At 40.7% G+C, this 13,655-nt stretch overlaps 1 protein-coding gene across 2 annotated transcripts in view; it reads left to right on the top strand.

The window, feature by feature from the left end:
- Window positions 1–13,655, top strand: part of LOC137425264 (serine/threonine-protein kinase TAO1) — a 65,565-nt gene that overhangs the window by 31,747 nt on the left and 20,163 nt on the right. For both annotated transcript variants that reach the window (XM_078776469.1, XM_078776470.1), the window contains exons 7-11: window positions 10,019–10,132; window positions 10,882–10,973; window positions 11,968–12,061; window positions 12,485–12,566; window positions 12,841–13,014. In XM_078776469.1, the coding sequence (XP_078632595.1) occupies window positions 10,019–10,132; window positions 10,882–10,973; window positions 11,968–12,061; window positions 12,485–12,566; window positions 12,841–13,014 (556 nt within the window). The remainder of the gene's footprint in view (window positions 1–10,018; window positions 10,133–10,881; window positions 10,974–11,967; window positions 12,062–12,484; window positions 12,567–12,840; window positions 13,015–13,655) is intronic.

Genomic DNA, 13,655 nt, shown 5'->3' with positions numbered 1-13,655 from the left:
AAGATAACTGAGAAGGAAGTTGAGGAAGCGATAAAAGCAATGAAGAGTGGAAAAGCGGGAGGGCCGACGGGAGTTGTGGGAGATATGTTGAAGGCAGCAGGAAGTTGGGGTGTGAAGAGAATGACAGAGATCTGTAATCTGGTGGTGAAAGAAGGCCGCATTCCAGTGGATTGGGAACTGAGTACCCTCGTCCCTATATACAAGGGGAAAGGTGACCTTCTGGAGTGTGGCTCGTACCGAGCGATAAAGTTATTGGAGCATAGAATGAAGATATTGGAAAGGGTGTTGGAGAGGAGGATAAGGAAGAAAGTGAAGATCGACGAAATGCAGTTTGGATTCATGCCAGGAAGAGGAACGACAGACGCGCTTTTCATTGTGAGGCAGTTGCAAGAGAAGTACATGGAGAAGAGGAAGAAGTTGTTTCTTGGGTTTGTTGATCTGGAGAAAGCATTCGATCGGGTTCCACGCAAAGTATTGACATGGGCATTGAGGAAGTTAGGAGTGGAGGAATGGTTGATCAGAGTAGTGATGGCATTGTACAAAAGAGCGCGCACAGCTGTAAGGACGAAGGACGGGAACAGTGGTGAGTTTGAGGTGAAGGTGGGAGTGCATCAGGGGTCGGTACTAAGTCCACTACTATTTGTAGCTGTGATAGAGGTGCTGGCTCAGGACGTAAAGGAGGGTTTACCGTGGGAGTTGTTGTATGCAGATGATCTGGTATTCATTGCGGAAAGTATGGATGGACTGAAGGAAAAGATGAACACGTGGAAGGAATGTATGGAGACAAAAGGTCTGAAGGTGAATATCGGAAAGACGAAGGTGATGGCAAGTGGTAAAGCATGTGGTGAGGTGGAAAGAACTGGGAAGTGGCCCTGTGCTGTGTGTAGGAAGGGTGTCGGAGTGAACTCCATTCAGTGTACAACGTGCGCTGAGTGTGTTCATCAAAAATGTAGTGGTCTGAGACGGTCATTAACCAGTGTGGCAGCTACATTCAAATGTAAGGTGTGCACAGAGGGAGCTGCAGATGGAGGAAATGTTGAGTTGGATCTTGGAGACGGCGTGAAGCTGGAAGGTGTGAAAACATTTTGCTACCTCGGAGACATGCTGAATGGAGAAGGTGGATCAGACTCGGCAACGGTTGCTCGAGTGAGATGTGCATGGAAGAAGTTTCGGGAATTGAGTGGTGTGCTGATGATGAGGGGAGTGTCGTTGAAGATGAAGGGAAAGGTGTATGCTGCATGTGTGAGAAGTGTTATGATTTATGGGAGCGAGACATGGGTAATGAACGTAGAGCAGCATCGAAGGTTGGAAAGGGTGGAAATGCGAATGGTTCGACGGATGTGCGGAGTATCGTTGAGAGAGAGGAAGACAAATGATGAATTGTGAAAGATGATGGGAATAGAGCCTGTGATTGATGCTGTGAAGAGGAACAGGTTGAGATGGTTTGGTCATGTGTTGAGGAAGAATGAAAGTGACTGGTTGAGAAGAGTGATGGAAATGAATGTAGAAGGAAGTAGAAGACGGGGAAGACCGAGAAAGACTTGGCTAAAGATGGTGGAAGAAGAAATGCGGGCAAGGGGGTTAACAAGGAGAGATGCAGAAAATAGGGCAAAATGGAGAAGATTGTCATGGGGACCGCAAGGCTAACCCCCGCTCTAGCAGGGAAAATGGCCTTTAAAATGCATGTTGTATGTTGTGGTTGAGGTTCCAGGCACGGACTGTATAGCCCTCATCGAGGCCAGGCGTTAAATAAAAGAGAAGAAAAGTGTATGATGAAAAGTGTATGATGTTTGTTTGCAAGAGAGGTTCAAGTTAGCCCAGTAGCTATAGTTTGAGTGAAACAGTAAGTAAGACCAGCATTCTTGACACGGAGTGTGTAAGATGAATCCGGGCACCACTTTAACACTCCCAAGTCAGGACGGTAGTACTAGCCTGGGCGGTTGCTGTCTACAACCGACTACCTAAAAAAAGTTTATATCTCGGATTCCATTATTTGCATATCTTAACTCCAATTAAGTAAGAATAAAAATACAACAAGTACACATACATTCAAAGTACACCGCCCCATGCCAAATAATTAAATATGCTGCAGCGCGGCATTGCCGGGGCGCCTCCGGCGCCCGGCAATACCGCAGTGCAGCTCATTGAGGCTGCATTGGGAGGGAGAGGTGTACACTAATTGATTGATTAATTGTATAATTAAAATCAATAAAAGATTATCACAAAATATTTTCATAATCAATTGGCTAATCGCATAACTAAACCAGTAGTGCTTCATCCGAAGATGTATCTTTTAGAAATTTAATTAAATAAGTCATTTATAAAAAATTAAATAATTAATCGATTAATCAATAAATACTTAATAGATGAAATGATTAATCAATAAATCAAAAATATCCTTGATAGCCACATCACTTGGTCACTCATGTCCAAATATTAGCTTCCCAGCTCAAAAGGTGCCTGAGATATTGGCCAAATGAGAAAGAAAATAAATAAATGATTAATAATGAAAATAAATATATAATAATCATAAAAAAATTAAATTATTAATCAATTTGGTCAGAGAACACATAAACTACCACTATTTCATCAGAATCTGTAACTTAAAAAAAAAAAAATTTTTTGTCATTAATCGAATAATTAAATAATTAATCGATTAATTGATTAATTAATAAATCAAAAATATCCTTTGCAGCCAAATCACCTGGTCATTGGCATGTCCAAATATCAGCTTCCTAACTCAAAAGGTGCCTGAGTTAATAATGGTCAGAAGATAAATGAAATTTAATTAATTAAATAAGTACTTAATTAAACGCTAATAATTAAATAACTCCTCAATTAATTGATTATTCAAAAAACAAAAAATACCGTATTTGACAAAGGACTTGCTCACTACTGTGCCGAAATTTCAGCTTCCTAGCTCAAAGGATGGCTGAGATATCGTCCGGACAACCAAGAAAGAAAACAAACAAGTACACATACATTCAAAGTACACCGCCCCATGCCAAATAATTAAATATCCTGCAGCGCGGCATTGCCGGGGCGCCTCCGGCGCCCGGCAATACCGCAGTGCAGCTCATTGAGGCTGCATTGGGAGGGAGAGGTGTACACTAATTGATTGATTAATTGTATAATTAAAATCAATAAAAGATTATCACAAAATATTTTCATAATCAATTGGCTAATCGCATAACTAAACCAGTAGTGCTTCATCCGAAGATGTATCTTTTAGAAATTTAATTAAATAAGTCATTTATAAAAAATTAAATAATTAATTGATTACTCAATAAATAATTAATCGATTAATCAATAAATACTTAATAGATGAAATGATTAATCAATAAATCAAAAATATCCTTGATAGCCACATCACTTGGTCACTCATGTCCAAATATTAGCTTCCCAGCTCAAAAGGTGCCTGAGATATTGGCCAAATGAGAAAGAAAATAAATAAATGATTAATAATGAAAATAAATAAATAATAATCATAAAAAAATTAAATTATTAATCAATTTGGTCAGAGAACACATAAACTACCACTATTTCATCAGAATCTGTAACTTAAAAAAAAAAAATTTTTTTGTCATTAATCGAATAATTAAATAATTAATCGATTAATTGATTAATTAATAAATCAAAAATATCCTTTGCAGCCAAATCACCTGGTCATTGGCATGTCCAAATATCAGCTTCCTAACTCAAAAGGTGCCTGAGTTAATAATGGTCAGAAGATAAATGAAATTTAATTAATTAAATAAGTACTTAATTAAACGCTAATAATTAAATAACTCCTCAATTAATTGATTATTCAAAAAACAAAAAATACCGTATTTGACAAAGGACTTGCTCACTACTGTGCCGAAATTTCAGCTTCCTAGCTCAAAGGATGGCTGAGATATCGTCCGGACAACCAAGAAAGAAAACAAACAAACAAGAAAACAAACAAACAAGAAACCAGAGTGAAAACTGAGTACTCTCTTTCAGCGTGCGTCACTGCCGAGCCCCCTTTGGTGCCCGGCAATGACGATTTGCAATGCCTGGAGATGGCATAGGAAAGGAGCGGTGTACAACAAACAACCAGAGTGAAAACTGAGTACTCTCTTTCAGCGTGCGTCACTGCCGAGCCCCCTTTGGTGCCCGGCAATGACGATTTGCAATGCCTGGAGATGGCATAGGAAAGGAGCGGTGTACAATACTTGGCACTTCCTTCACCAGTCATTCTGTCTCTGGTGTAAGGGTTGGTTTTAAAATTCCTTTTCCATGACACATGCCGTATTTCCATTGTTCCAGTTGAATGAGTCCATGAAACGATTTTTTAAAATATCCTCTTTCTTGCTTTACAGAGTATGGTGGCACATCGTTCCTTAATTTATAGTGAAGATGGTGCATTTTGCTAATAATGGGGTGCATTTTCCTAATAATGATTTTCCTCCCCCAATCTTCATACAGTGCCTATAGAAAGTCTACACCCCCTTACAAAATTTTCACCTTTTGTTGCCTTATAGCCTGGAATTAAATTGCATTAAATCAGACTTTTTCCACCTTTATTTACACATCGTAACCCACAACTTCCAAGTGAAAAACAAATTCTTCTAATTTCAGAAAATGAATTGAAAATACAAAACTAGAATATCTTGGTTGGGTAGGTGTCCACACCTCTGGGTTAATACTTAGTGGAAGCACCTTTGACAGCAATTACAGCTGTGAGTTTGTTGGGATAGGTTGCAATTAGGTCAAAAAGTTCCATCTTGGTTTCATCAGCCCACAAATCTTTTTGCCACATGGCTTCAGAATCTCTGGAGTGGTTTTGCGCATACCTCAAACGGGACTCAAGGTGGGATTTTTTTGAGTAATGGCTTTCTTCTTACCACCCTACCGTACAGGCCAGACTTGTGGAGTGCTTGGGATATTGTTGTCACATGCACACAGTGACCAGTCTTTGCCATAAAGGCCTGTAGCTCTTTCAAAGTTGATATTGGCCTCTGTGATCAGTCTCCTCCTTGCTTGGACATTCAGTTTGGAGGGACGGCCTGGATCTAGGCATGGTCTTGGTGGTAGCATATGCCTTCCACTTCTTAATGATTGTCTTGACTGTGCTCCAAGGGATATTCAAGGCCTTTGAAATGTTTTTATACGCATCCCCTGATTTGTGCCTTTCCACAACTTTATCCCGGAGATCTCTTGAAAGCTCCTTGGTGCTCGCGGTTGTCTTTCCTGTGAAATGCAATACCCAGCAGAGGAAACCTACAGGAACAGCTGATTTCATTCTGAAATAATCAGAATCACTACAATTTAACACAGGTGGAGGTCAATTAATTTGTGTGATTTTGAAGGTGATTGGTTATACCTGAGCTAATTTACAATTATTGCTATTATAAGGGTGGTGGACACTTGTCCAACCAAGATAATCTAGTTTTGTATTTTCAATTAATTTTCTGAAATTTGTAGAATTTGTTTTTCACTTGGAAGTTGTCGGTTACGATGTGTAAATAAAGGTGGGAAAAGTCTGATTTAATGCATTTTAATTCCAGGCTATAAGGCAACAAAAAGTTAAAATTTTGAAAGGGGGTGTAGACTTTCTATAGGTACTATATATCCCAAATATTCCCATTCCTTATCTACCCCTTACTCAATGTTCCTCTCACCCTTTTTTTCTTTTTATCCCTCCAATCTCTTTCTCTTCACAAATTTCTTCTTTGAAATTTCAAAACGTGTCTATAGCTCCTTGGAGTTGGAGATAATCTTATATGCATGTATTACCGGGGCATGGTCTGTATCATGCCTGGTACGTGGTACAGTCTATATGAAGATTGGTAGCCCGTGCAGTCTATATTGAGCTTGGTTGGCGGGAAAGTCTATATTGAAGGAGCTGGGGCTCCCACGTCGATCGGAAGAATGGACGCGACAAAAAGCTGGAATTCATCCGAGTTGCTTTAATCAAACCAAACACTCAGGCACTCTGAAAAGCCCGTTTATCGGGCAGCAATATATATACATATTATCCCGGAGCGTTTGCCCAGGAAAGGCGAGAGGGGGCGTGGCCCAGCGTCCTGGCTGCGGCCTGGCAAGTTGAGGGCGAGCCTGCCCGGGCATGCCCGGGCGTCCCGACCGAGGCCTGGCAAGTTGAGCGCGGGCCTGCCCGGGCGTCCTGGACGAGCCCGGCATGGTGATCGCTCAGCGTCCTTGATAGGTGCAAGGCGATTGTGAAAACCCAGCGGTAGCCACTACAATATCAAGCGTGGAAGCTCGTACAGTCTCTTATCGAACTCTGTATATGGTACAGTCCATGTCGAGATTGGTATACGTATCAGTTTATATCGAACTCTGTATACGGTACAGTCTATATTGAGCTTGGTAGGCGATACAGTTTATATCTAGCTTGGTATGCCATACAGTTTATATCTAGCTTGGTATGCCATACAGTTTATATCCAGCTTGGTATGCCATACAGTTTATATCCAGCTTGGTATGCCGTACAGTTTATATCCAGCTTGGTATGCCATACAGTTTATATCCAGCTTGGTATGCCATACAGTTTATATCCAGCTTGGTATGCCATACAGTTTATATCCAGCTTGGTATGCCGTACAGTTTATATCCAGCTTGGTATGCCATACAGTTTATATCCAGCTTGGTATGCCATACAGTTTATATCCAGCTTGGTATGCCATACAGTTTATATCCAGCTTGGTATGCCATACAGTTTATATCCAGCTTGGTATGCCATACAGTTTATATCCAGCTTGGTATGCCGTACAGTTTATATCCAGCTTGGTATGCCATACAGTTTATATCCAGCTTGGTATGCCATACAGTTTATATCCAGCTTGGTATGCCGTACAGTTTATATCCAGCTTGGTATGCCGTACAGTTTATATCCAGCTTGGTATGCCATACAGTTTATATCCAGCTTGGTATGCCGTTCAGTTTATATCCAGCTTGGTATGCCGTACAGTTTATATCCAGCTTGGTATGCCGTACAGTTTATATCCAGCTTGGTATGCCATACAGTTTATATCCATCTTGGTATGCCGTACAGTTTATATCCAGCTTGGTATGCCATACAGTTTATATCCAGCTTGGTATGCCGTACAGTTTATATCCAGCTTGGTATGCCATACAGTTTATATCCAGCTTGGTATGCCATACAGTTTATATCCAGCTTGGTATGCCGTACAGTTTATATCCAGCTTGGTATGCCGTACAGTTTATATCCAGCTTGGTATGCCGTACAGTTTATATCCAGCTTGGTATGCCATACAGTTTATATCCAGCTTGGTATGCCGTACAGTTTATATCCAGCTTGGTATGCCGTACAGTTTATATCCAGCTTGGTATGCCGTACAGTTTATATCCAGCTTGGTATGCCATACAGTTTATATCCAGCTTGGTATGCCATACAGTTTATATCCAGCTTGGTATGCCGTACAGTTTATATCCAGCTTGGTATGCCATACAGTTTATATCCAGCTTGGTATGCCATACAGTTTATATCCAGCTTGGTATGCCGTACAGTTTATATCCAGCTTTGTATCCCATACAGTTTATATCCAGCTTGGTATGCCGTACAGTTTATATCCAGCTTGGTATGCCATACAGTTTATATCCAGCTTGGTATGCCATACAGTTTATATCCAGCTTGGTATGCCGTACAGTTTATATCCAGCTTTGTATCCCGTACAGTTTATATCCAGCTTGGTATGCCCTACAGTTTATATCCAGCTTGGTATGCCATACAGTTTATATCCAGCTTGGTATGCCATACAGTTTATATCCAGCTTGGTATGCCGTACAGTTTATATCCAGCTTGGTATGCCATACAGTTTATATCCAGCTTGGTATGCCGTACAGTTTATATCCAGCTTGGTATGCCATACAGTTTATATCCAGCTTGGTATGCCATACAGTTTATATCCAGCTTGGTATGCCATACAGTTTATATCCAGCTTGGTATGCCGTACAGTTTATATCCAGCTTGGTATGCCGTACAGTTTATATCCAGCTTGGTATGCCATACAGTTTATATCCAGCTTGGTATGCCGTACAGTTTATATCCAGCTTGGTATGCCATACAGTTTATATCCAGCTTGGTATGCCATACAGTTTATATCCAGCTTGGTATGCCATACAGTTTATATCCAGCTTGGTATGCCATACAGTTTATATCCAGCTTGGTATGCCATACAGTTTATATCCAGCTTGGTATGCCATACAGTTTATATCCAGCTTGGTATGCCATACAGTTTATATCCAGCTTGGTATGCCGTACAGTTTATATCCAGCTTCGTATGCCATACAGTTTATATCCAGCTTGGTATGCCGTACAGTTTATATCCAGCTTGGTATGCCGTACAGTTTATATCCAGCTTTGTATCCCGTACAGTCTATATTCGAGCTGGGTAGGCAATGCAGTTTATGTCCAGATGGTACAGTCTACATCTACAGTGTACGGGTACAGTCTGGTACAGTCTACAGTGTAAATGCAGTCTGAATTTCTTTTTCACAAAATTGCCTTTACACTGTAGTTGTATGGAAAAGTGCATCGTCTTTTTTAACGGTGCGTTCCCTGGAGGTTGAGTATTCTGTGATGAAAAAAATACAACCCATTAACAAGAGCGAGCCTCTCCGAGTGGAAAAACAATTTGTGCCCCAAAGCAAGGTACTTCCTCATTCCTCTGTGTCTGTCTCATGTCAAGATAACAATATCTCCATCATAGTTTTGCATAAATTTATTCAGTGGCATTTGTCTCACAAAGTTACTCATTGTGAAGAACAAACTGTTCTGATGTTTCATGTTGTTTCAGGCAAATAACGTTTTCAGTCGGTGATAATTTTGTTCGAATCAAACCAGTAAATAGAGGCTTCATTTTCTCATCGTTTTTGGCACAAATTTATTTATGTCTGTTGGGCGGTGTATGGGTACAGCGGAAGATGCCTGTGCCGAGCCGAGCGTAGGAGTTCAAACTTAAAGTACTGGTTATAATAAATAAGGATTGTGTAATGTTTGCAGGGGTAAGTTGTACATTCTAAGTTATTTTTTGTAAAAGGGGAACATGTTATCACATTTGGGCTGGCCTTTGACCTGCATCGAATGATCGCCAAGATGTGAGTATTTTCTGGTTATTTCCAGATTTTTTTTTATTGCTGAAAGAACATGAGCTGCTTGTTTGTAGAAGGAGGAACCTTCGTGGAGGTTTTCTCGGGGAGTATAAATGTAAAGGAGAGGGGAGGAGGATTTGGGGGAAGGGGATAGTGAGAGGAGGACGTGGAGGGTGACGGGGATGGATGGAGGGGGTGGGAGGGTAGGATGGAGGGTGGGTTCCCATGTTCTGTGTGCACCTGCCATGTTTGGTTTTGTGAAATAAACCTACTTTTTGAACACGCTTGCCCGTCGCTGTTGATTGTTCGGATTCAGAATAAAAAAGGAACGTCACATCTTGTGACATTGTTGGTTACTCAGCTAGTGGTGTTTTTACCTCCATTCCTGCCAGTATGATGATAATTCCTTGATTTCCCCCTGGTTGTTTAAGCAAACTGTCAGTATTGGCAAAACCCACTGGCATCTCACACTCAAATCACATCATCATCAAAATTTTATATTGAATTGAACGTTGCTGGTAACTGAATGTGGGAGATGGGAATTGAAGAATACAAGTAATCTGAGACGTTGACTTTGCACCTCCATTGAGAAACACTATTGGAAATGGGAAGCCGTTGCACTTGTGATTAATTTTATCGTTGTTTAGGAGTTGCTTCTGTTTATATTTAATGCCGTGTTTTCCATTTGGTGACTTGTCCGTGTACTGATTTCCACCATGAGTGCAATTTCTTTCTGAATTTACCCTGATATTTATCACGTTTTTTTTTCAGTTATCCCCAGTCAGATTGATGTACCTGATTCATTGGTCTGTGGCAAGAATTTTTAATCTGCTTTGCTTGCTTGTTGGTGTTTTTGGAATGAAGATTTGATGCAATTCTGTCTTTTTTTTTTTAAATCTATTTTTCTGCTGTATCACAGGGACGTCAAGGCCGGTAATGTTCTGTTAACAGAGAGTGGACAGGTGAAACTCGCAGACTTTGGCTCAGCCTCCATCTTGTCTCCAGCAAACTCTTTCGTAGGCACGCCATATTGGTAGGTTTTTTTTCCACTTATTTTGTTACATAAACTAGTTAGGGTATTTCTCTGAAATAACCCAACTAGTTTAAGTCCTGGTGTCCGTTCATACATACATACATATGTCAACATTTGACTAAAACATCTTCCCACAAACTACCCGACGGATTATGGAGCAAATCTGGTACAATGCATCATGACAATAAAATCTCATGGGGTTGTGTACCCCATCCAGATCCACCCATTGAAAGGAGGTAAAAGGGGGGTTTGCCCCAAATATTGGTAGTTCATTCAAAAATGTTCTCAGAAACCAACAACTGGATCCAGACCATACAGGCCATGCGGTCCTAAACTAAAGTTGTGCTCCCCATGGCCGCATCTCAACTTGAAGGGGGGCCACAGGCTCATTCCCGTAATCCCTCATATTCACTAAAACATATTTTCCTCACAAACGAAATGACCGATTATGGACCAAATTTGGTACAATACATCAGAACATTAAGGTCTCATGGGGTTGTGCTCCCCATCCAGATTTGCCCCTCTAAGAGGCTGAAAATAGGGATTTTGCCTCAAATTCTGGTCATTTATTTAAAAGTCCTCTCAGAAACCTCACGGGGCTATTCTTTATTTAATGGTATTTATGCACAATCCTTTGCAGCAATGCAACATCCATTACTCTTCTTTTTTATGAAACAATAATAATGTTTTGCCTTCTATTTTAGTATTGTGCCAACCACTGCACTTTTTTTTTACCGTTTGCTATTTAGGATGGCCCCAGAGGTCATTTTGGCTATGGATGAAGGACAGTACGATGGCAAGGTGGACGTCTGGTCTTTGGGAATTACCTGCATAGAGTTAGGTACTTGGCACACACAAGGCTGCATTGCATTATTTGCTGCCGCTAGTTTCGTTTTCCTTCTTGATTGTGCAGGAAAATAGTCTTTCTCGATTCTACTCATCCCGTAATTTAATTTTTAACTTGTTATTGTACACTTTTTCGAGATTGTCTGTGTTGTGTTTTCATCTTGGCACTTAGTTCATGATGCTGGGATTCCAGGTTAAAATCCCTGACGGTATGTTTATTTCTCTGTTGTCTTGAAATGCCCTTCTGCTGTCTGTAAAATGTGTGGAAGATTTTTCTAGAGCTTTCGACCATGTTAAAATGGGAATGTTGTCATACATTTTACATTATTACCTCTGCCACCCAAGGTGGGCGGATGTCATGTTCTCACCCCTGTCTGTCTGTTTGTCTATGAACAGGGTATCTCAAAAAGTTGTGGACAGATTCGGACAAAATTTGGTGGAGAGGTAGCGTATGTGACAAAAACGAAATGATTAGATTTTGGTGAAGATCTGGATATGAGAATTTTACAAGTGATTCTTCACCATTGAGAAATAGGGCCAAAATGATATATAGCATGATATTTCAAAAAGCTGTGGACGGATTCAGACGAAACTTGGTGGATGAGTTGGTTAGGTAACAAGAACAAGCCTATTAAAAATTTTTGCGGTTTGGATCCAGACCCGACCTATTGGTACGATACAAAACGTAAACTGTTCAGCCTGGCGGAGGTATACACTCTGCCGAGTTCCGTTCTACTTTGTGTATGTAATTTTATTTCCCAAAATTAATCTACAAGTAGATATTCAAACCACATAAACCTCAGGAATGTATAAGTAATTAAAGATTCTGCCAGGGTTGTTGAGTTACTGCCGAGATTGTCGTGGTGGGACCGCCGCCGGGGGTCCGTCGTGCCGGGACCACCGCCGGGGCCGTTCCTGGCGGGACCGCTGCATCTTCATAACGCTTGCAAACCTTTCCTGTGTGTTCTGTTTTATTTTGCCTGTTTTAGCGGAACGCAAGCCACCGCTGTTCAACATGAATGCGATGAGTGCTCTGTACCACATCGCACAGAATCAATCACCCATGCTGCAGGCAGACGAATGGTATTGCACAACTCAGCATCTCCCTGGTTTTTCTACCTCTTTGAATGTTTATTCCGTTTCATGATGTGTTCTTATTGTGCTAGACCATGTACTATATGCAGTATGCATTAACCTCGAGTGGTATGTTCCTTTTCCCAGTTTATAATAGTTATTTAACTTGCCTTTCCATCTTCCTGTAATGGATTGAATGTATTTTTCAACAGTAACATTCTTTCAGCTTCACTGGACTTTGACAGTTGTAAACTAGGAAGGTTCCTGAAAGAAGGAAACGGGGAGGTTCGGGATAGTGTTCAAGTGCACGACTGCGCGTTATGTAATGTGTTTTTCAATCGAATTTTGTTTGCTTTGTTAAAATGCTTCGTAGCATACTAAATGTAAAAACAATAGTGCATTAAATACTTGCTCAGTTGCTGTCTTCTGCAGGTCGGACAAGTTCCGAAGCTTCGTGGACTCTTGTTTGCAAAAGATCGCTGCCGATAGGCCAACATCGGAAGAGCTCAAGCAGGTAACTCAGATTCTAAATAAAAATGCGCTGATCATGTGCCCTCGGTAATGGAAGTGATTGTTGTGCATGCTGAATCGGAATGGCGAGCGTGCATTTCCATGGGTAGAGGTGTATTGTAACTAAGAACTATCTCTGCTGGTGATGATTGATGTTGTGACTTCCTGGTCACAGGAATGATGACGTGATGATTGATGACATGTGACTTCCTGGTTGTGAAATGTTTTTCACCCATTTGCACTCCTTGAGCACTCTCCCCTTTCTTGTGTACTTTCAGCATGAGTTTATTGGAAGGCAGTTCCCTATTTCTGTGATCCAAGATTTGATTCAGCGTACAAAGGCAGCCGTCAGAGAATTGGATAACCTTCAATACCGCAAGATGAAGAAGATTCTGTTCCAAGATGCCAGTAACGGACCTGCAGGCGATAATGCAGATGATGACGATGACACTGTGAGGACAAATACTTTGCGTGGTTTATTGCATTTTTGCTAAAAACTAAAGCATTTGGTTTATTCATTCACCTTCCGTTGTTCTTTCTCTTTTTACTATAGCCATTGCATCATGAACAAGATAAGGCTATTGTGCTCTAATACTTTTCTACATTTTTACCCTAATTGTTTTGGTCACTGCATCAACTGTATAACAGCGCATCAGTAATGATGCAACCAGCAAACTTGATCCGTAATCGAATCCTGGCCAAATACGCACTTGACAGGTGGACCCGATTCATTGTTCTGTGGACAAGTAAAGCATTATTCTGATAATTTGTAAAATCGCTTGATGATTCCTCTTCCTTCTTGTGTGAGGATACTGAAACTTTTGGATGTGAATGTCTTGGTGTACAATGTAATATGTCAGTATTAGTATTGGCACATACTTTCTATACACCGTATGTGGTCATTTTGCAAAGATGGCTAACCCAGTCCAGGTCTCCAGGTATTGTTGGTTTGAATGTGACTTCCATCCTATCTGGCATGCTTTGTGGACACTTGTATTCTTTCCAAATGCTTGATCTCTGGCTGACTTTCAAGCCAACATATTGCTCTCTTGAATTGGAAATGTCCAAATCTAGATATTTAATTTGGTTAGAG

This window comes from Myxine glutinosa, chromosome 4 (genome assembly GCF_964187855.1).
Source record: "Myxine glutinosa chromosome 4, kmMyxGlut1.1, whole genome shotgun sequence".
Lineage (NCBI taxonomy): Eukaryota > Metazoa > Chordata > Myxini > Myxiniformes > Myxinidae > Myxine > Myxine glutinosa.
Note: the sequence above shows the minus strand (reverse complement) of the source record. Positions and strands in the feature narration are given on the sequence as shown.